The 23,433-nt window shown below is 54.3% G+C and overlaps 1 protein-coding gene across 1 annotated transcript in view; it reads left to right on the top strand.

Annotated features, from left to right (window-relative positions):
• Positions 1–23,433, top strand: part of LOC147668405 (E3 ubiquitin-protein ligase TRIM11-like) — a 117,196-nt gene that overhangs the window by 49,505 nt on the left and 44,258 nt on the right. Inside the window, exons 3-4 of the mRNA XM_086948573.1 lie at positions 1,517–1,747; positions 20,899–20,921. Coding sequence (XP_086804699.1) covers positions 1,517–1,747; positions 20,899–20,921 — 254 coding nt within the window. The remainder of the gene's footprint in view (positions 1–1,516; positions 1,748–20,898; positions 20,922–23,433) is intronic.

Genomic DNA, 23,433 nt, shown 5'->3' on the forward strand with positions numbered 1-23,433 from the left:
CCATTGTGCTGGCAGGACAGGGGCAGTCCGCACTCCCCAAATCTTGTGTCTTCCATCCCAAAGGGCTGATACTTCATGGCAACACTTCTTTTACATCATCTTTTGACTTCAGCCTGTCTCTGGGTGTTTGCCTGTATCTGCCTGAGGGGGTTCTCTTCCTTGCACTCGCTCCATGGATCGAGCATCCCTACCCCCAGTACATTCTCTTCCTTGCACTCGCTCCATGGATCGAGCGTCTATGCCTGCAGTGGATTCTCTTCCTTGCACTTGCTCCATTGATCGAGCGTCCCTGCCTGCAGAGGGTTCTCTTCCTTGCACTCACTCCTTGGATCGAGCATCTCTGACTGCGGTGGGTTCTCTTCCTTGCACTCGCTCCATGGATCGAGCGTCCCTGCCTGCAGTGGGTTCTCTTCTTGCCCTCACTCCATGGATCGAGTGTCTCTGCCTGCAGTGGGTTCTCTTCCTTGCACTCGCTCCATGGATTGAGCATCCCAGCCTGCAGTGGGTTCTCTTCCTTGCACTCTCTCCATGGATCGAGCTTCTCTGCCTGCAGTGGGTTCTCATCCTTGCACTTGCTCCATGGATCGAGTGTCTCTGCCTGCAGTGAGTTCTCTTCCTTGCAGTTGCTCCATGGATCGAGCGTCCCTGCCTGCAGTGGGTACTCTTCCTTGCACTCGCTCCATGGATCGAGCGTCTCTGCCTGCAGTGGGTTCTCTTCCTTGCACTCGCTTCATGGATCGAGCGTCTCTGCCTGCAGTGGGTTCTCTTCCTTGCACTCGCTCCATGGATCGGGCGTTTCTGCCTGCAGTGGGTTCTCTTCCTTGCACTCGCTCCATGGATCGGGCGTTTCTGCCTGCAGTGGGTACTCTTCCTTGCACTCGCTCCATGGATCGAGCGTCTCTGCCTGCAGTGGGTTCTCTTCCTTGCAGTTGCTCCATGGATCGAGCGTCCCTGCCTGCAGTGGGTACTCTTCCTTGCACTCGCTCCATGGATCGAGCGTCTCTGCCTGCAGTGGGTTCTCTTCCTTGCACTCGCTTCATGGATCGAGCGTCTCTGCCTGCAGTGGGTTCTCTTCTTTGCACTCGCTCCATGGATCGAGCATCCGAGTCTGCAGTGGGTTCTCTTCCTTGCACTAGCTCCATGGATCGAGCTTCTCTGCCTGCAGTGGGTTCTCATCCTTGCACTTGTTCCATGGATCGAGTGTCTCTGCCGGCAGCGGGTTTTCTTCCTTGCACTCTCTCCATGGATCAGGCTTCTCTGCAGCTTCACATATTCTGACCTTTCTACAGTTCATGAGATGTCTGAGGGAAGGGGGAGGGCAGGAATGTGAGAAGGATGGAAGACGATACAAGGGAAGGTATTAAGAGATTGCAGTCCCGATATTAGCAAAAGCACATTAGTGGTCTTATTTATGAAGGAACTATCAACACCACCACCCTCCTCCTGAACTTCGTCTCTAAGAATGGCTTATAGAAAGCTTTTTAATATCTAAACAACTTTTCTTTGCTTCTGACAGAACAAGCTAAGAACTGAGAAGAATAAAATTGAATCTGAGTTTGAAAAGCTGCGGCAGCTTCTGAAAGAAAATGAGCAAACACTGCACAGAAGACTGGAGGAGATGGAGACGAAAATGACCATGATAGAAAATGCAAATATCACCACACTGTCCAATAAAATCAGTGCTCTAAAGGCCCTGATAACGGAGATAGAAACGAAGTGTGAGGCGCCAGCGTGGGAACTCCTGAAGGTGAGATACTGTTTGGGAAATAAAACAGAAGGATGTGAAATATTCATATTTTGTGTGCATTATTAAATGTATGAGCGGAGCACGTATGATCTCCTCGCTAGGTCAATGCACAGTGACCCCACACACTCGGAGAGCCACACACAATATACAGACATGGATAATTTCCATTGTCCCTCTTGATGCTGTGAGCCCAACTCAATATACAAACTGTGAAATGTACAGTGACCGTTTACAGCGTGATATACAAGTTAATAACCCATCTATATACAAATTATTTATGTATTTTATATATGGGGAGAATGCAACACACCAAGCAATTCCAGTGACAGTAAATAATATATGAAGACCAAGGAGCAAAATGTGTTAAAAGTTAGATAGAAATGGAAAGCGTAATGAGAGACAACACCCGAGAGAATTGGAAAGAAACCAAATTCCTCCTTTTCTAAGAAGTTTGAAAACATTTCTGTTCTAATGCGGATACTATTCTCCTGATGTAGGTGGTCTCCAAACCTCTTGTTTGGATGAACAGCTATATAACCAGGAATCTGGAATAGGTAATGGCAGCTCACAGGTTTTATTTGTCACCCCAGATAAAGATAGAGATTGCCACAAAAACTCTTTAGTTTAAAGAATAGTGACAATTTAATAAGACGCTTAACCCTTGGTTATATTACAGTGTGTGCAAAATGAATGTTCGCAACTTGCTGCCCACCAGCAAAAGAAATTTGATTTATGACTGTATTATCTTGACACCCTGAACAGCAACCAAATTCCTCAACAATATGGCTTAGGGTGGGCTTAGAGGTATACATCTCCTTATTGTGGTCATACACTGTCACTTTAACAGCGATGCTCTGCTCAAATAGTTTGATTAGTTTACAGCCAAGAAGCTTCCTGAGAAGTAGCTCCATGTAAAGGGCACTATATGATGGTGACAGAGATTATCCAGGACATCCCTCCAAGGTTGACCCAGAACATCCCTCGGAGGGCGACAGAGAGCATCCCTCGGAGGGTGACAAAGAGCATCCCTCGAAAGGGGACAGAGAGCATCCCTCGGAGGGTGACAGAGAGCATCCCTCGGAGGGTGACAGAGAGCATCCCTCGGAGGGTGACAGAGAGCATCCCTCGGAGGGTGACAGAGAGCATCCCTCGGAGGACGACAGAGAGCATCCCTTGGAGGATACAGAGAGCATCCTCGGAGGGCGACAGAGAGCATCCCTCGGAGGGCGACAGAGAGCATCCCTCGGAGGGCGACAGAGCATCCCTCGGAGGCCGACAGAGAGCATCCCTCGGAGGCCGACAGAGAGCATCCCTCGGAGGGCGACAGAGAGCATCCCTCGGAGGGTGACAGAGAGCATCCCTCGGAGGGTGACAGAGAGCATCCCTCGGAGGGTGACAGAGAGCATCCCTCGGAGGGTGACAAAGAGCATCCCTCGGAGGGTGACAGAGAGCATCCCTCGGAGAGCGACAGAGAGCATCCCTCAGAGGATGACAGAGAGCATCCCTCAGAGGATGACAGAGAGCATCCCTCCAAGAGTGAAAGAGAGCATCCCTCTCTGGTTCGTACACACATGTAATTCACCAGTTAGTCTAAACACATGCTCAAATGCCATTTCTGCTTCTAGGAAAATGATAGATAATAAATATATGCTTCCCCTGGTGACCAATTTGGGAATCAAGCCCACCACCACCAATTTAGATTTAAGTTTGGCCCATAGTTTTGTGTCAGTGAAGAGAAATGAAATGGGACCAGTTAGACCCACAGTCCAAGGGAGGCTCATCCTTCTTACAAGAGAGGACCAGTCTTGCCTCCTGCTAGAATGATGGACCCCGACCCGTTGATATGACCTCGCGACTCATTTTAGGATGTTCTCCCATGACCTTATAGAGTAACCGCTCTTGTAGTTACAGGAAAGTGACTCCTGACATGTTTATAAACCTTTTTTGTCATCAAGGACGATGGGCCATGATCTGTTGATGACCTTCAAAGGGTCCTATGAGTTTGGTTTATCTGATAATAGTGGCCCTCTGCTTGCTACCACCCACTGAGGCAGTAACTCTACTGACTTCTGATTGCAATAGACCCGGCTTCTCCAACGAGGAGCTTGTGAGCTACTGGTATCTCTCCAGCTACCTGCAAATGCTCTCATGTGTAGCCCAGGCTTCAAAATTAGACGTTTTTGCTTCGTTAAATTAATATATGTGTACTAAAATTCTGAAGCCTGTATTTGAGATGAATATGTATTTAGTTTCAGAACTCATAAACTGATCTTTTGATGAAAAATTGATTTCTAAAATATATTTAAAGCTGTTATTTGAGTGATCAATCATGACGCTTCGGAGAGACGTATTATTAATAATATTACCATGGGCCGGGGGCATTGCACCTATGGCTGGCATGTATTACTCATGCAGCTTTGGAGAGACGTATTATTAATATTATTACCATGGGCCGGGGGCATTGCACCTATGGGCGTAATTTTTATTTTTTTTGTAAGACGTTTATTAGTATTCTATAGAGCAGTACATATAGCGAAGCCTACAACCCAGTGGGCCGGCTGCAACATTACGATGCATCGTGAGGGTAAGGGAGCATAGGGAAAGGTGCACCATTCCATTGATTGTGCCCTCAGTGAGTGGGACTTCAATTACACTTTTCGTGTCAAGTGTGCTCATTAGACAGTTACATCCGCAAGTGACGTCTTATTTTTTCATTTTTTTCTATAAGTAAACAGTTTAACTCTGCAAACAAAACAGTTCAGTTCTCATCGGTGTGTCCCAGTCTTTAGCTGTGTTATCGCGCATCTTTCAAGCATCCACGACACTGAAACCCACAGAACGGAGCGTCAGTCCTTGGGGGCGCGGCAATGGAGTGGGGGTTATCGGTGCATGTGCGCGGTCTGTCTTTGTCGCGGTATATGACAGCCATTGAGAGCGGTGGGGCCCCACGGGCTGTCGACAGAGTGCGTGACGCGCCTGACTGATAAATGGTGTAGCCATGCTGTGTTTTTGGGAGACGCCACCCGAGTCTGGTCCCGTGGCCGGACATGTGACCAGGCACATCTTCCGAGTGTGGCGTGTAAGGAAGTCATGGCTACATTTGGGAAACAAGAGTCCGAAACAGTGAACATGGGGATATGTGTGGGATGGGGGGCGGGAGGGGGGGGCGTGGCTTGGGCGCCGATGGCGATGGTCGCCTGAGAGCTCGGCTCCGGGACTGTGCCCGGACTTATCCTGTTAATCGGTGGCTGCGGGGCACCCTAGCCCCCGCAAATCGTTGTTCGGCCCGACTGGACCCTACTGAGGCGCCTGGCGCAGCCGGGACGGGTGTCGATCCGCCCGAAATTCGAAGTTTGTGGTCCCGAGGAGTGCGACCCAACATGGCGCCCGGACCCCTTTGTCCCCTCGGACGGGACCATTAGACTGGTGGAACGTCGCAGAGTGTGGTGTGCCCTCCGCTCTTTTGTCTTCCTGGAGAGTGTGGATCTGGACTTTGACCGGACGAGACTCTGGCATTAGTGTTTGAGCCTGGATGGTCGGATGCCCCTACCATAGTGGATCCCGCCACACGGACGACTGGAGATCCTGACGGTGGTGCCGACCTCCGACGCAGCGCTTGGCTGCCTCCCCCGATCGACCCGATCCCTTGGGAAGCACAACCCCCTGGCGCCACAAAGTCTCTGGTGGTGTGGGTGGCCCTTGCTCCGGGTCCTCGTCAACCAGACGGGCCTGCCCGGCCTGGCGCCGAGTGTCTCCGCCTCCTCCTCAGTGCTCTCCGACGACACGGTGGTGGCGCGAGCCGAAGCGGTGGAGGTCCACCTGGCCCTGGAGAAGAGGATCGCCAGCCCTCACCCTGAGGGCCAGCAATCGAGAGAATTGTAGCCGACGCCCGCACTCGAAGGCGCCTTTATCTGAGTCCACACCGTGCGCTACCCGCGACATGGGGAAGCCGAGAGGGGCCAAGGGGACCACCCCGGCCGCCTCTGACTCGGAGACCCCGGACAAGGAGAGCCATGGAGACCCGGGAAGCGCTGGGGGCACGCCGCTACAGCAACAGTTTGACCGCGTCCTGGAGGCGATTGCAACCACACGCTCGGCCCTTCAGCAGGACATTGCTCAGGTGGCGACGAGCCTGGGCCTCCTTAGGGCGGATCACGGCAAGTTGTCGGACAGGGTCAAAGAAGTGGAAGGCTCGGTGAAGACCTTGGAGCCGGCGCAGCGATCCTTGGCCGCGTCAATGAAAGATGCCCTGTCCCGGATTTCTGCTCTGGAACAGCGAGCGGAGGATGCGGAAGGCCGTAACAGGCGCAACAACATCCGAGTGGTAGGCCTGCCGGAGAAGATCGAAGATGGCGACATGGTGGCCTACTTGGAAGCCTGGCTCCGAGACACGGTGGCCCCGGAGGGCTTATCCTCTTTCTACACCCTTGAACGAGCTCATAGGGTCCCAGCAAGGCCACCGCAACAGGGCCGTGCACCGCGTCCGGTGGTGGCGCGCCTCCTGCATTTTCGCGACAGGGACCTTATCCTCAATGCCGCTCGACATAATGGCCCCTTCAAGGTGGAGAACAGCCAGGTGAACATCTTCCCGGACTACACCTATGAAACCCAACGCAGGCGGTTTTCATTCTTGGCGGTCAAGCGTGAGCTCCGGAGTGAGGGCATTCAATACTCGCTCCTGTTTCCAGCAAAGCTCCGCATCATTGTCGATGACAAGACTCAGTTTTTTGATACCCCGGAGGATGTCTGTAACTGGCTTGAACTTTATAGGGCTGGGAAAGATGGTTTCACCTCCACATCTCAGCCAGCGGCGGAGCCGGGACAGCGACGGCGGTCTAAGAGGATACGGAGTCGCCGAGGCCGGTCGGGCGGCCCTTCAACTGAGGAGACATCGACGGAGCGGAAAGGAGTGTTAGAGGCGTTGTCTGCACTGTCTAGTTCACGAGATGACGCCATTATGGAAGAAGAGAACCCTGGTGGCGAGGGGGCATCAACGGACTCGGAGGACTCGGTGACAGATAGCATCAGCACACCGGTGATCACGCCGAAATCGGTTGAGGACCTTCTAGATGGACAGGGTTGATGGGGTGAGCTGCATCCTTTTGGGTGGGGGCCCGTAACGGGGGTGGCGGGTGCCGATGGCTCAGCATGATCTCCGGGGTAGCGGGGGGTGGGGTGCCTTGCCTTAGCCCCGAGGGTTTCCGATACTGTTTTGGGCTTGCTTCAGTCCTGGTAGCCAGGGCATCGAGGGCCCACTGTCACCGCCCAGCCCGCACCTGGCCCTTAAGGCCTTCCTACGGTGGCGACCGTAGGATTAGTTGGGGACGAAGGGTTCTCTGAGGGTATGGTTTGGATGGGAACTAGATGGAGATATTTGGGTCCTGTTCTGGGGAGGGTGGGCAGGGGTTTGGTTCGTTTAAGAGTTGTTGAGTTTTGGTTGGGGGAAATGGCCGCCATCAGTGCTGGGTTGATTGTTGTTTGCTCTTTGTTGGGACCCAGATGGGGGGACTTTGCACGAACTGTTTGGGACAATGGCTGACGCTGCTAATGTGAAGTGTATTACTTGGAATGTGCGGGGGCTTCATACCATGTCTAGGCGGCACAAAGTCCATGCTTATTTAGTGCGTAGGGGAATACAAATGGCGCTGTTGCAGGAGACCCATCTGAACAAGGCGGAAGGGGCGGCGCTACAGCGTAGGTGGAGGGGGCAGGTCTTCTGCACGTCGTACTCCGCGTATGCCAGGGGGGCGCTAATTTGGATTAGAGCTGGGGTTCCCTTCCAGGTCACAAACTCAGTGGTAGATCCAGAGGGGCGCTACGTGGCCATTTCGGGCACACTGGGGGGGAGGGACCTGAATGTTTGCTGTGTATATGCACCTAACACGGACCAGACTGCCTTCCTTTCTAGGTTATCGGGCTCCCTGGCCCACTTTTTCACAGGGCCCCTCCTGCTCGGCGGAGATTTCAATTCGGTGGTGGATGTGGACACCGATCGCTCGCATCCGCCCCTCCCTGATTCTCCGGTCCGCCGTGTGGCTAAAAGTCGTAAGGACTGGCAGATACAGTGGGGTCTGACGGATATTTGGAGAGCGCAACACCCCGACGCTAGAGATTACTCCTATTTCTCGGGCCTACACGAGTTGCACGTTAGGTTGGACGGGTTTCTTGGCTCGACTGAACTGGTTTCAGCGGCGATCCGTTCCGAATACTTGACTAGGACCATCTCGGACCATAACCCCCTCCTGCTGGCCCTTCGCTGGTTTCCGGGGGCGCCGGCGGTGCCCACCTGGAAGTTACGTCCTGAGATCCTCGAGGACGCTGTGTTCAAAGCGGAATTAGGGGACAAGATTGAGGAGTATTTCGCGTCCAACAGGGGCACTGCGAGCTCGAGAGCGCTGGAGTGGGACGCTTTTAAGGTGGTGGTGAGGGGTTATTGCATCACCAAGAAGGTAGGTATGAGGCGGGTTATCCTTGATGATTTGGACGTGGCGGATCGGAGGCTTCGTGAGTTGGAACTCCGCCGCCCCGGGCACCCTGAACTTCAGGGCCGCACGGCGGAGGCGAAGGAGACGGTGGCTGCGGAGATCGAGCGGCTGCGCTGCTTCGACTACAAGGCCTATACGGTTCGGTCCATCGCAGAAGGGGATAGGTCGAGCGCATTGTTGGCTTGGCTAGCTAACCCTACGCGCTAGACCTCACTGACGACGTCCATGCGCATGGCGGACGGGACCATGGTGCATACTCAACCGGAGATTCTAGGCTGCTACCGGCACTACTACGATCAGCTATATCGCAGTCGTGCTGCCAAAGACCCCGACCTTCTCGAGGACTATCTGAGGCCCCTGGAGCTCCCAACGGTGGAGCCTGACGTGGCGAAAGCCCTGGGGTCCGATATCGAACTGGGGGAGATCCGCAGCGCCATTAAAAGGATGGCGCGGAACAAGACCCCGGGTCTAGACGGTCTTCCTGTGGAATTTTACGCGGCTTACGCCGACCTCCTGGCTCCGAGACTGGTAATCGTATACAGAGAGGCGAAGCGGCTTGGCCGACTCCCCGGCTCTATGCGCGAGGCCCTGGTGGTTCCCCTCCTCAAGCCGGGACGGGACTCGGCCGATCCGGCGTCCTACCGTCCTTTATCGATGCTGACGGTCGACTATAAGATTCTGAGCAGCATCTTGGCCTCGAGACTGCTGGGCCACATGAGCTCCCTGGTGCATGAAGACCAGGCTGGGTTCATCCCCAAGCGCAACACGACAATGAACATCCGTAGGTTGTTCCGCTTGCTGGGTGAACCGCTCGTAGATGCTCCGTGCCCGGTGGTCCTATCGGTGGATTTAGAGAAGGCATTTGATAGCCTGGAATGGGACTACCTGCACGCTGTGTTGCGACGGTTCGGCCTGGGCGAGGGGTTCATCAGATGGACCGCGGTCTTATATACCTCCGTATCGGCCAGGGTTCGAGCGGGTCCGTTAATTTCCTCACAGTACCCGGTGGAACGAGGCACGAGACAGGGCTGCTCGTTATCCCCACTTCTTTTCGCGCTGGCGGTGGAGCCTCTCGCATTGCTACTCCGATCGGGGGCTCATTACGATGGCTTCTGGACACCTTCGGGCCCGCACCACATTTCCCTGTATGCCGAGGACCTGCTGCTCTTCCTTGAGGACCCAGTTGTGGCCCTACGTGGAGCCGCAGCAGCGCTCACGGCGTTTGGGGAGGTCTCGGGCCTCCGGGTGAATTGGGCTAAGACATGCCTTTTCCCGGTTCGCAGAGGCGCCCCTAGCCCGGCCCTCAATGGAGAGATTAGATGGGAACCTGACTGCTTCAGGTACCTGGGAGTGTATATCTATCATGAACCATCTGACCTCCTAGACGGAAACATTACCAGATGCAGTCGAGCGCTGCGGGGTAATATGGACTTCTGGGCTACGCTACCGCTATCAATGGCGGGGCGGGTCGCTCTCCTCAAAATGGTGGCTCTCCCCCGGTTACTGTATTATTTCCGGGCGCTGCCGGTTTGGATCCCGCCGGCCACATTTAGGCTCCTACGGTCAATGATAGTCGGATTCCTCTGGGGCTCAGGCCGCCGAAGAGTGGCCCTCAAAACCCTGATGAGGCCGAAGGCCGAGGGTGGGCTCGCGGTGCCGGACTTTGAGAAATACTATCTGGCGGCACAGCTCCAGACCCTCACCCAGGAGATTGCCAGGGAATTCCGGGGCCCGGAGGATAGGAGAGGTAGGGGGATGGCCAGACATGTTCTCTCCTTCATAGCTCTACGCCAACGTTTGGCCCTGCAAGACCTGATGCTGGAGGAGAAGACCATTCGCCTGTGTTGGAACCGCGCCCACGCCCGGGGCCAATTGCGAATACCGTATGCGCCTGAAATACCTTTAGGGATGTTGACGGCCTTGCCCCATGGCGGTGATTGGTCACGGTTGGCGGACTGGGAGGACGCGGGGCTGCAGGTGGTAGGGGATCTTTATGAGGCTGGGGTGCTCTTGCCCTTTCAGGAGCTCATTGACCGCTTCGAGATTCCCCGCGGAGACTTCCTATTGCACTCGGCCCTGGTCCGAGCAATCCAGGCGCACTGGAAAGGCGGACAGGAGGAACCTCCTACGTCTCCGGTGTGCCAATACGTCATGATGTCTGCGGGCACGGTGAAGGCGGTCACATGCCTCTATGGTAGACTAATCAATGAAGGGCTGACCCCCCTTACGACTCTGAGAGCCCGTTGGGAGGCGGACATAGGCAAGGAGATCCCGGAAACGACCTGGTCTCAACTCGTGCGGCGGGCTTGGAAGGGGACGCGCCACGTCCGTTTCCAGTTGGTTCACTATTATGTACTCCATCGGGCATACCTGACCCCGGCGAAAATCCAACAGTACTTCGCCACGAGCTCGGCAAACTGCCCTAGATGCCCGGAGCCGGAGGCGGACCTCCTCCACATGCTGTGGGCCTGCCCGGGTTTGTCCTCCTACTGGATGGAAGTGGGGAAGACCCTGACGGAGGTGACGGGGAGGCCCCTATCGGTCGATGCCGCGGTGGGACTCTTGCACTGGTTTCCACATACCCCTAAAAACAAAATTTCCAGTAAATTTATTGATTTGGGGCTTCTCTTGGCTAAGCGAGAGGTGACCAGGAACTGGAAGGCACGAGCTGGTCCGACTAGGAGCAGATGGCACAGCGAACTCTTGAAGTGGGCGGCGGGAGAAAGCACGCTGAGATACCAACTAGCTGGGAGACAGCATAATGAGAAGGCACAGGAGGCAGCGCTGGAATGGGAGACACTAGTGCAGGCCCTCAGGGACTATTGCGCCCCCAGCGACTCTGATAGCGAGAATGCGGCACGCCCTGAGTCCCGTTAGGCGATTGCGATTCTTATCTCTGATGCTCTCCTCTTGGGTCCTTTCGTGCATCCTACTGCGGTTGCTACCATACACTGATGGCAGGGCTGGGTTGGGGAGGGATTACTTTGGAATTTAGTGTTTTATGGGAGGGATTTTCTTTTGGGCTTTATGGGATTGTTTAGAAAAGCAGATGACGGACAGGGGATTATCCGGACCAGCTTTGCTTTCCTGCTGAGCCCCCATTGGACTTTGACGCCTGGCCTTTGGGTTGAGGGCTGAATGTTTACGTATGAAGACATGTTGCGGGGGGTGGGTGGGAGGTAGCTCATTGATTTTCTTGGTTTTATGATGCTGGTCGTATATGTAACGTTTTTGCTGATTCCTGCAATAAAAATATATTTCCCAAAAAAAATGGGGGGCGGGAGGGGAGAGTGTACTTGCGGGAGCGATGCCGCGGAGAGGGGCCAGGAGTATGTTTCAATCCATTGTGGATAAGTGAGTCTTCGTGTGGTTGGCCGTCCGTGTCCACAGCCAGCATGTCGGACGTGTGGTACAACCGCTGCTCAGGGCGTCCGGGGGGTGGCTGGCTTCCTACAGGCCGCAGGCGCCACGTCTCCATTGCTCCCGGCGGGCGGGTGTCATGAGGGGGGGGATACAACCTGCGTCCCTGTCTCCGCCACTGTTACCCCAGCAGTGCTATCTCCTTTGCAGCAGTCTCTATGTGAGCCCTCTGGCCGTGCCCTCCCCCTGGAGGGACCTCAGGATGTCATCCCAGAGTTGTGCTATTGGGAACTGCCTTAAGCCCGCTATCTCCTCCCGGTGCAATGCTGTGCTTTCTGCTCTAGCCCAGTTGGTGAAGGATGCATACCAGTATTTGGGGATTGGCGGTTCTCTCCGTTTCCAGTGTTTGGTGAGCAGCCGTTTGGCTGTGATGAGGCCTAGATCCCAGAACCTAGCTTGTGTCTTATTGAGTTTGGTTCTTTTGTATAGCCCAAGTATACAAGCCTCCCACGTGTGTGGCAACCCCGGGCCCGTGCTATGCGTCAGGAGAGATGTCACCTCCCCCCAGTAAGTGGCTAGAGAGGGACAGTGCCAGAGCATGTGTAGGATGTCCGCGCCTAGCAGGTCACATCTGGGACAGGCGGCAGTGTTGATCATGAAGTACCTGTTGATTCTGTCTGGTGATAAATATGCCTGGTGCAGTATGTACAGCTGAATGGTCCGGAAGCGGGAGTTACGTGGGATATTCACGGGGCTGGCCAGAACCAGGTTCCATTCCTTATCTGTCCAATCCCTCCCTCGGTGTGCCGCCCATTTGTCTCTAATCGATTGTGTGGGTCTTTGTGTGTGCATGAGGAGGGCCTGCGCCAGCCAGCGAATGATGTGGGAGCCGTTGCCCATGACGTGCAGGTACTGCATTAGGTGGTGAATCGGTGGCTCATCCTGGATATCTCCCCAGGACTCCGTGTATGCCCGCAGTATAGACGCGTGGAGCAGGAATTGCCCCGCCGGCAGGCCCGTGCTCTCCGACAGTTCCGCAAATGGGAGCATGGCCCCATCCGCATAGAGGTCGCCCATGGTTTCCACCCCAGCCGCGGTCCAGCTCTCCAGAACACGGGATGTCACTGTCCCGCCCCTCCAGGGGGTGCCCATCAGGGGGAGTGCAGGGGCATATGGCCTGACCACCTGGGTCAGTTTTAGGCTACGGATGAAGCATTTACGGGCCACAGCCACGTGCAGGGGTAGAGGGCGGGATCCCTTGGTCAGGGGATGAAACAGGGCGCAGACCTGCGTGTGGGTCCATTGGTAGTCAGCGGTGGCCGTATCATCAAGATGCGAGTCACTAAGCCAGTGTGTCACCCACTGCAGCTGCGCGGCCAGGTAATATAGCTCCATATTGGGGACTCCCAGCCCTCCCTCAGCAGTCGGGGAGTACAGCTTCGCCAGGGCCACGCGGGGGCGCCCAGCATTCCAGATCAGGCTGCGGAGCATTGATTCCAGGTCACGGAATATCTTGGTGGGGACATACAGTGGGATGTTTGCAAAGTGATACAGAAGCCTGGGCAGAGCTATCATTTTAGATAGTGCGATCCTGCTGGGTACGTTCAGTGGCAGAGTCTTCCAGAAGGTCATCTGGGCCCGCAACGAGGAGATAGCGCGCACCAGGTTGCCCTCCAGTATGTTTTGCGTGTCCCTGTATATATACATCCCGAGGTACTTAAAAGTAGTGGGATACCATGTGAGTCGAGCGCCTCCGAGGTGCACATCACACTCCCGCAGGTCCGGACTGAACGAATACACTCCGGACTTAGTCCAGTTGACCCTAAGACCCGATGCTTCTTCAAATGTCTGGAAAATGTCTGACAGTGCGCCCGGTATTGCGGTAAGGTCCCGCACATACAGCAGCAGGTTGTCCGCTTAAAGCGAAACTGTATGGACCCCGTCAGCCAGCGGGATCCCCCATCCTGCTCCCTTGTCCCGCAACAGTGCCGCCGGGGGCTCAATGGCCAGGGAGAAGAGAAGGGGTAACAGGGGGCAGCCCTGCCGGGTGCCTCTGCGCACCCGCACCGCCTCCGAGAGCAGCCTGTCCGTCCTCATTCGGACACTGGGCCGCTGGTAGAGTAATCCGACCATGTCCGCGAAAGCGTCGCCCACGCCAAATCTGTCTAGTACCGCCCCCAGATAGGGCCACTCCACGGAGTCCAAGGCCTTCTCAAGGTCCAAAACTAGACACCCTGATCTCGGCCAATGCAACGTGGCAGCTTCCTGAACTCGGAAGAGGCGGCGTACGTTGCGGGAAGTGCTTCTTGCTGGCATAAAACCATTCTGGTCATCATGTACTAGATTTGGGACCTCTAGGGCTAATCGTCGGGCCAGCAAGGAGGGGAAAATGTTATAGTCAGTATTCAACATAGCTAATGGCCTGTATGACCCCATGCATGTGCCATCCCTGCCGGGCTTCAAAAGCGAGACAAGATTGGCTTCATTAAGCGTGTCCGGGAGCGCCGAGTCCTCGATCGCGGCGTTATAAACCTTGAGCAGCTCCGGGATCAGTGTGTCTGAGCATGCTTTAAAAAATTCGGCAGGTAAGCCATCCGGGCCAGGGGATTTGCCATTGGATAGGGCGAAAATGGCCTCGCGCATTTCCTCCTGTGTGAATGGTGCTCCTAGGTCCCCCTGTTGCGCGTTTGTGAGGGAAGGCAGTTGTATCTCTGCAAGGTAATCTGCAATGGACGCCGAGGAGACCCTCAACTGGGACTTATACAGGGCCTGGTAGTGTCTCACAAAGGCTTGGTGTATCTTATTCTGTGTGTATACTGTCTCTCCCTCGATTGTTCGGATGGCGGACACCGGCTCCGTGCGGTTCTCTTGCCTGACTAGCCAGGCCAGCAACCTCCCGGGCTTGTCGCTGTGTTGGTGTACGCGCGCCGAGTGTGGCGCATAATTGATGTGTCTCAGTCATTCCAGTAATGCCGCATGTTCCGCTCGGGCCTCGTTTAATCGGTCACCTGTCCCAGCCACCGCTTCCTGCTCCCGGCGGAGCAGATCCACCTCCACCCTGCGTAAGTCAGCTTCTAGTGTTTTCTGCATACTCCCCTGCATGCCCAGACAGTGTCCCCGTATCACCACCTTAAAGGCGTCCCATTCAACCCGTGGGGAGGACGCTGTGTCCGAGTTGTCTGTCAAGTATTGTGCTACACAAGCCTGCAGGGAGTCTCGAAAGGGGGCAGCCAGCAGTAGGGCAGGTTGTAAACGCCAGGTGGGGATGGGCGGATGTGGGCGTTCCCAAGCTATGCGCAGCGTGTGTGGATTATTATCCGAGTGTGTTCGGCCAAGGTATTGAGAATCTGTGATGTGTGGCAGCAGTTCTGATGACACCATGTACCTGTCGAGGTGGACGTGTAGCGCGTGCGCCCCTGAGTAATAAGAGTATATTTTGGTGTTAGGGTTGTGTGTGCACCATGCATCTTTTAAATCCCACTGTGCTCTCGTGGCCCCCAGGGATGTTGCGTCCGGCCTGGGTGGGGCCGAGCGGTCCAACATGGGATCCAGCACCGTATTGTAATCCCCTCCCAGTATCCAGGGGACACCGTGCCAGGACGCCAGCTTCTCCGAAATGCGCGCCCAAAAACCCCCCTGGTCCGTGTTCGGAGAGTAAACGGACGCCAAAACTACTGGTTGCCCATCCATGCGGCCCTTCACCAACACGTACCTCCCTCCGGGTCTGTGAGGACATCTGTCATTGTGAAGGGAGTGCCCGGTTTCACCCACAGTAGCGCCCCACGGGCAAACGAGGAGTATTCTGTGGCATATAGCTGTCCCCTCCATCTACGGCGCAGCGCTGCCACCTCCGCCCCGCACAAATGCGTTTCCTGCAGGAGTGCAATGTGCACCTGCTGTCTTTTCAAGTAGGAATGTATTTGATAACGGCGCAACGGTGTGTGCATGCCTCTGATATTCCAGGTGCAAATCGTTATCGCGGACATTCTAGCAATGTGAACTCCCCCCCCACCATATTTACGAACAGCAGCCCCACGAAGGTCCAATGCATCCCTTTTCCCAGCTCTCCCACAACCACCCCCCTCAGTACACTCAGCAATGTTCAGAAAGACATTAGGGAGGGGGAAAACGAAGAACAACAAGAACCAGCGGTGGGTGAACCCCACTAAAATACCAAAAGGGCAGTGGCGAAACGGGCCACCGTCCATACTCTCGATCGAGAGGGACAACCTTTCAGGTCTAGGGGGTAACGTGTGCTAAGCACAGTCTCGGCAGTTCAGATGTTTAGTCAAGGAAGGGGATCAAGATCCTTCCATGAGCCATATGAGATAGGCAACTGGCAGCCAATATCAATGTTCCGGAACGTGGCACCATTCGACCCATGGGGGGCCCCGCTCAAGCCGGCCCCGGCAGAGGGAGGGTATAAGGGGGTTTGGTGCGTTTCCAGGGCCCCTGGTAGGAATGGCTCCCCATTGACCGTGGCCTGCGGTCAGAGGTGGTATAGGATGAGTACGGGCCAGGAGACAACCCCACCGCCACCACACCCTGAGTCCATCAGTACCATTGGGGGCAGTACTCACTGTTCCAGCTGTCCACTGTCCAATCGGCAGGCAGGGGGGGAGAAGATGTCCCCAGCGGCGTCAGGCATCAGCCGCGCCTCAGCGTCCTGTCAGTTCCTGCCGCCATCCCCCCCGCCACGGCAGACGTTACACAGATGACTGTCACTGAGTCAATGAAACAGGTCGGCAGTTTGCGGTGTGACGTCTGGCAGGTCCACCGAGATCTGTGAGTTCGGGATCCCATATACAGCTTCATCTTCATCGCTAGGGACTGTCTGTTTTGCCGTCATCCAGGGCCGCTTCCTGGGATGGCGAAGTACTCAACTGGGAGACTCTCCGGAGCGCATCCTGTTGTTCCTGGAGCATTTGGTCCATCGGAGGAGAGTGTCGGGACCCCTCCTCAGGGCATTGAGACTGCTGTGCTTTGTTCCTGCGACGGCTCCGCGGCCCGCGTGCCCTTGGTCTCTCCTCACCGCCCCGTGCCTGTCTAGGTGCTGTGTCTGTGCCCTCATCCAGCCACTCACTGACCTCCTCGGGGTGTTGAAGAAGTGAGTCTTGTCCCCTGCCACCACTCTCAGTTTTGCTGGGAATAGCAGGGAATATTTAAGGCCCGCGGTGCGGAGTCGCCGCTTCACCTCCATGAAGTTGTGCCTTTGACGTTGCACTTGGACAGTGTAGTCGGGGAAGAACATTATTGTGGCATTGTCTGTTCGGATTTCGCCTAGGCGTCTGGCTTCCCTCAGCACCGTGTCCCGGTCCCTATAGTTTAGTATCCGGAAGAGCAGCGGTCTCGGATTAGTGCCGGTGGTGCGGGGCCACATCGGTACTCGGTGTGCCCGCTCCACTACAAAGTAGGGTGATAGCGTGCCTTCGGGTAACAGGGTCCTGAGCCAGTCTTCAACATGCTGGGCAGGGTGGTTTCCTTCCCATTTTTCCGGGACCCCAACGAGCCTGATGTTGTTGCGTCTCGCCCTCCCTTCCGCGTCCTCGGCCCGGTCCTCCAGGAACTCCACTCTGTTCAGGAGGTCTTGCACTTGCCTGTCCGTCTGGGCGACTTTGGGTTCAATCTCCTTCACCGTGCCCTCCAGAGTCTTGGTCCGATCGGACAGTTTCCTGTGATCATCCCTGAGGTGGGTTAGGTCCACGGCAACACCGTCTATTTTGGACTCTAAGGAAGTTCTGGTCAGTTGGAGCGACTGTTCCATGCGCTCCATAGCTGCTAGCACGCTGTCCAAGTGTCCCCGCTCTCTCCCAGCGTGGTTTCACCGCACCGTCCCAGTTGTTGCTGGGGGCTAGGGCGGCTAGGGCGGCTCGCGGGTCCACAGTGTGCAGGTGCGGCAGGCAGATCCGGCCGCCAGGTCCAGGCCTAATTTGCGGTCCCTCACGTGCCTCCCCGTCCCCCAGGCAGCCGCTATTCCCGCGGGAGGCCCTTAGGTGAGTCTGCTGCGGAGCGCGCTGTTGTGAGCCTCCGTCCCAGGGGGCCGGCCAGGCTGTCGCTGGTTGTGGTGTGGCGACCAGGCGGGGGGGCCGGGCTGCTTCTGTACAGGCAGTGGGTACACAACGCAAATCCCGGGTGGCTACTCCGCGCAGGTTCCGTTACGCCGGCAGGCGCGAGAGGGACTCACCGGGTGGCTCCGGTCTAAGCTCAGCATCCCGGAGAGGAGCCCCCGTCAGCCGGGTTCGCCATTTCACCAGCGCCTCGCCTGTAGTGTCCTCCGTGTCTTGCCTGCCCCGGGCGCGTCGTCAGGAAGCCAAGCGAGTCCGCGCCATTCACGGGGCCTCTGGTGTGTGGCGGCCGCGATGCGAGGGCCGGGTGTCCGCTCCTCTCACAGTCCAGTCCCCCCGCAAGCGTCCAGCAATGAGGTGGGGCGAGCTCGGGGCCGCCGGAGGGTGTGTTCAGCTTGGCGGCAGTCGGCTAGGGGGCTGCAGTCCGTGTGGTGGGGATCGCCGGCCGGGGCCTGTGTGCTGGGCCCGAGCCGCGTCCTCTCTTGAATGCCCTGCCGGCCAGGAGGCAGCAGGTCCCGCAGGAGGGCCGTAGGCTAGGCCGGAGTCGGCCTCGTCGGAGCTCCAAAGTGAAAGTCGGCCAGAATGCCGAGAAGTGTCCCGGGAGGGTCCGCCTGCAGTTTCGGGCGGCTGCGGTGTAGTGTGGCGGAGAATCGGCTCAGGGAAGGGGAGCTTAGCACGGAGCTCTACCCTAGTGCGACCTTCGCCATTGCGTGCTTTGCCACGCCCCCTGCACCTATGGGCGTCATGTATTACTCATGCAGCTTTGGAGAGACGCATTATTAATACTATTACCATTGGCCGGGGGCATTGCACCCGTGGCCGTCCTGTATTACTCATTCAGAGGCATTCCAAATTGCTGGTAATCGTGCACGGGACGACCACTACTGTGATCTTGTCTGACGTGGTCACTTTTACAACACAAATAGTATCTCGGGAGCTTTTCTTTGATCATAAATGGCTCTTATTACAGAAAAGGTTGAAGACCCCAGCAATATACAATACACAGATGTGGGGAGCAGTGCCTTCAAAGATGGCAGAATTTCAGAGAAACATGTAAATAGAAACAATATGTTCTTTTTATATATAAAAAATTCAATGCTTACTAGAAAGATGTTTTCTTTGACACGTTCTGAATCATATTGAACGTAAAACACCATTTACATCATAGTTGGTCATGAATTACTAAAGCAGTCCCATGTTCAGCTCTTCCTAAAAGCTCTGATGTCGCAGAGTATTATCACAAATGCTGGTCCTCTGAGAGTGGTCATCAAGGTGCAGTCATTTGCTGTGAATCAATAAACCACTACAACGCACACAGGTTTCACAGTTGTAAATATTGATCTGAAAGTGCTTCACAATTATTTCTTTAATAGTTTATATTCTCTCTTAGAGTTATTCTGTATCTCTGATGAGGACACTTTCCATTTGCCAGCTGTGAACCTGGCGTCACCCTCTAAACAGTGCGTTTGAGTCCTTCTACTGACATGAACTTTAGCCACGTCGCATGAGGGTCATAGACAACTTGTCATAAAAAGACCAATATTCCAAATCCTTTGCTCATACCTGGTTCTTATTTAAATGTTAATAGAGGGTCTCCCATCTCAGCCTCTTCACTCCAGCAGCTCACCCCATTCTGGGATGAATTAATCCAGTAACTGGCGGGAGCTTCATACAAGCAGATTCTTCAAAAGTCCATAACTGCACAAGAGGGGGTCACAGTTCTTTGTTCTTCCTGGGCAGCTGTGATCTCATTTTCTAGATGACTTCCACTTAAACACACTCCTCTAGTACCCCTTCTGCCCTACCCCCCCCCCCCCCCCCTTGCAGGGCACCTTCTAGCCTCCCTTCTGGCTGTACCTCCTCCTGTAGGGCACTCTTCTAGTACCCTTTCCTTGTACCTCCTCCTGCAGGGCACCCTTCTAGGACCCCTTCTTCTTGTACCTCCTCCTGCAGGGCTCTCTTCTAGTACCCCTTCCTTGTACCTCCTCCTGCAGGGCACTCTTCTAGTACCCTTTCCTTGTACCTCCTCCTGCAGGGCACCCTTCTAGGACCCCTTCTTCTTGTACCTCCTCCTGCAGGGCTCTCTTCTAGTACCCCTTCCGCTCGTACATCCTCCTGCAGGGCACTCTTCAAGTACCCCTTCCGCTCGTACCTCCTCCTGCAGGGCACTCTTCGTGTACTCCTTCTGCTTGTACCTCCTCCTGCAGGGCACTCTTCTAATACCCCTTCTTCTTGTACCTCCTCCTACAGGGCACTCTTCTAGTACCCCTTCTTCTTGTACCTCATCCTGCAGGGCACTCTTCTAGTACCCTTTCCTTGTACCTCCTCCTGCATGGCACTCTTCTAGACTCCCTTCTGACTGTACCTCCTCCTGCAGGGCACCCCTCTAGTACCCCTTCTGCCCTACCTCCTCCCCCTGCAGGGCACCTTCTAGCCTCCCTTCTGACTGTACCTCCTCCTACAGGGCACCCTTCTAGTACCCCTTCCTTGACCTCTTCCTGGGGGGTGCTCTTCTGGTACCCCTTCTTCTTGTACCTCCTCCTACAGGGTACTCTTCTAGTACCCCTTCCTTGTACCTCCTCCTGTTGGCACTCTTCTACCCCTTCGGCTCTTAACTACTCCTTCATGGCACTCTTTAGTAATGCATCTGTTCGTTCCTGACTCTACTGAAGAACACTCTTCGAGTATCCCTGCTGTTCATACTTACTCCTGCAACGCCCGTTACCTGTATAACTATTAGTATAATAAAACATGGCACACTAGGATCTACAACGATGACTTCTGGCAGATTATTCACTGTTAATGTAATAAAGTGGCAGAAAACGAAGGTGGAACTCAACTCTCATAAGGGCGATCTGCCTCTGTCTTCTTGGCACTGATTTTACTACTTCTGAAGCCAGGGGTCGCACAAGCAGTGCCAGGGGTCACAAGGGGCAATCCAGGAGTCGCATCTGCGAACCCTGGCAAGCCCTAAATGAAGCCCCTGCATGTGACCCTGTTCAGAACATCTTACAATGTGTCATGTGAGTCCATTCAGAATATCAGTTTCTGCTATGTGATTTGTCGACATTCAGAATGTCACACTCTGTGCTGGGTCATGCGATGCCACAGAATGTGCTTTGTCATGTGACCGCAGCCAACGTTTTCTAATCGTAGATCGAGTGTTTCACTCCTACAAATACTATCATAACTTTAACATCTTCTCTGGAAACTGATTTCACTTTGTTTTTCTGTTTTGCAGGATGTCAGAAGCACCCTAAGCAGGTAAGGCTGGTTTATTATTCTCCTCTCAGTGTGTAAGGTGCAGGTCTCACTGCCACAGTGTGTAACTGCCACCACTAAGTTCACACAAAGTGCTAGGAAGCTTTCAGATCCTCATAAAATCACTTTGTATCCTCAACAAAACTCTTAAGTACTCGGAAAATACCTTTGATTCCTCTGAAAACTCCCTTGTGTCATCAGGAAATGCTCTTACATCTTCCTAAATCCCTGTAAGTCTTCCGAAAAATCCTTTGAATCTTGAAATAATTGCTACAGAAATGAGCTGCTGTCCTCACAAAACCTTTTTGTATCCATAAAACCTACCTGAAGTCCTCAGAAGAGTTCCCTGTACACACAGAAAACTAATGCACATTCTGGAAACTTCCCCTTCGGTTTCTTCAATTAGGAGTTGTGGAAAAACGAATTAAAAGTTTCCGAACTACGATGCCAGTCTTCAGAACATCCCTTCTCTGCTTCCAAACAGCGTTGAAATATAATTAAAGCCATGTTCAGGCCTCATTCTTTAGTAAATTCCCTCCAAACTCTCCATCTTCGGGCATGTTTGCGTAATGTTTCCTTGCTGCTGTGTTACTCAATGTCCCCTTTGCGTATTGTCCACGTTTATTCACATTCTTAAGTGGTCTGCGTACACCCTTGGAATATCATGATACGCCCGTTAGAGTGTATGGTTAGAGTATGGTTCGCTACATCTATTCGCCCACGTCGCAACCAGGCGAATCCTCAGGGTCACTGCCCTCTATCTGTTGCAGCTTATTTAAGAGGTTGTCCCAACATGCTGCTATGGGTTCTCAACGCAGTTCTAACGTTTCTTCATGCTTGATGAAGATGCTTTCGGACTTGGCCCATGCGAACAATGAGTGAGCCTTTTAGCTACTATGATCCCCAAGTCTTGGAACCTAGACATTACTTTGGTGGCAGGCGTCCTCCTGAATTGATACAGGAGGTATACAAAAGGTAGTGCTTGACCTGTGCATGTGTGTAATATCCTGGTTATCGTATTCCAGTACACTCCTATTCGGGGGCAGCTCCATAACATGTGTACTAGTTCAGCTCCTGGAGGTGTTGTTTGTTTGTTGGGGATGGTAGGATTCCTCAGGGCGCTTGCTGTGATCCATTTAGTGAAGTTGTCCACTGCTTGTTCCGTGTCCTTGTGGAGGTAGGTAGGTGAAAGTTGAGGGTGTTGATCCAGCATTGTTCTGATGCTTTGGTCCGGCTACGACATGTTTCGCTGGCAGTGGAGGTGGGGGTTTTGAGGGGCTCTGAGATGATGAAGTGGACGCAGTGGTGGTCGGTCCAGGTGAGCTGTTCAGTGTGGGTGTAAAGATAGGGTCAAGCGTGTTTCCTGCGATGTGAGTGGGGTCGGTGACTAATTGCTCAAGTTTGAGGTTGGCCATACTTTCTAGGATGTCAGCCGAGTTGGTGTCATCAATGTTTTCAAGGTGAAAGTTGAGGTCTCCTAGGAAGATAGTTTCATCTCAATAGTGATAGGAGCGATGAAGTTGGAGAAGGGGTTGCAGAAGGGAGGGCGGAGTCCCGGGGTTCTGTAGGTGAGGGTTTCTCCAATCGTGGGTTTGCTGTTCGTTTGGAGTTGGAAGTTGAGGTGCTCCATGAAGGGGGTGGTGTTGTCTGTGGTGGTTGCACATTTGAGAGTCTCTTCGTGGATTATGGCTGTGATGCTGCCGTGGTCCTGTCTCGCTGAGTGATCTTGCATCCGTCTGGTATGGCTGTGGCAATACTGGGTGCTGATGCGGGGTTCAGCCAGGTCTCTGGGATGAAGACGATGTCTGGGGTGGTGATGGTTTGCTAGATTTCTGTGGAGTCTTTTCCAAGAGAGCGTGCGTTGTTCAGCAGGCAGTTGATGTCTCTGAAGGGGTTGGCCACGGCCCTGCTGTTGAGTGTGAGTGACTTGTTGTGGCTGATGAACGTGGTATCAGTTATTTCTCTTCTGGTACAGGTAAATCGGCAGTTCCGGCAGGGGAAAGGGCCATCTGTGGTCCTGGGTGAGGCCTGGGCGCAGCAGTTGTTCTGCCATTATTATTATTATTATTATTATTATTTATTTTTATAAAGCGCATAGTCACCCGGAGGTATCCCAGCGCTAGAGAACCCTAGAACAGTATAACTGAGGACCGAGGCTGAGTTCACGGGGAGGGCATAGGAACTAGGGAAAAAGATGTGTCTTTAACAACTTCCTGAAACGCAGATATTGAGGTTCGAGACGTAGGTCACGAGGAAGGGAGTTCCAAAGACGGGCCGCTTGTACCGAGAAGCGTCTTCCTCCTGAACGAACTTTCCTAAATCTTGGGGCGTTGATGAGGTTTTCTGTGTTGGAACGGAGGGATCTAGTGGCTATGTAAGGGGTGATAAACTTGCGAAGGACTGGGGGGCCATCCGGAGTCCAGGGCTCTAAGTTCGTCTGATGTGAAGCACAGGCAGTCCGTTGTGGGTGGAGACCTAGTGCAGAGTGAGGTCCATGCACGGCATACCCACTCTG

Source organism: Lissotriton vulgaris, unplaced genomic scaffold (assembly GCF_964263255.1).
Source record: "Lissotriton vulgaris unplaced genomic scaffold, aLisVul1.2 SCAFFOLD_815, whole genome shotgun sequence".
Classification (NCBI taxonomy): Eukaryota; Metazoa; Chordata; class Amphibia; order Caudata; family Salamandridae; genus Lissotriton; species Lissotriton vulgaris.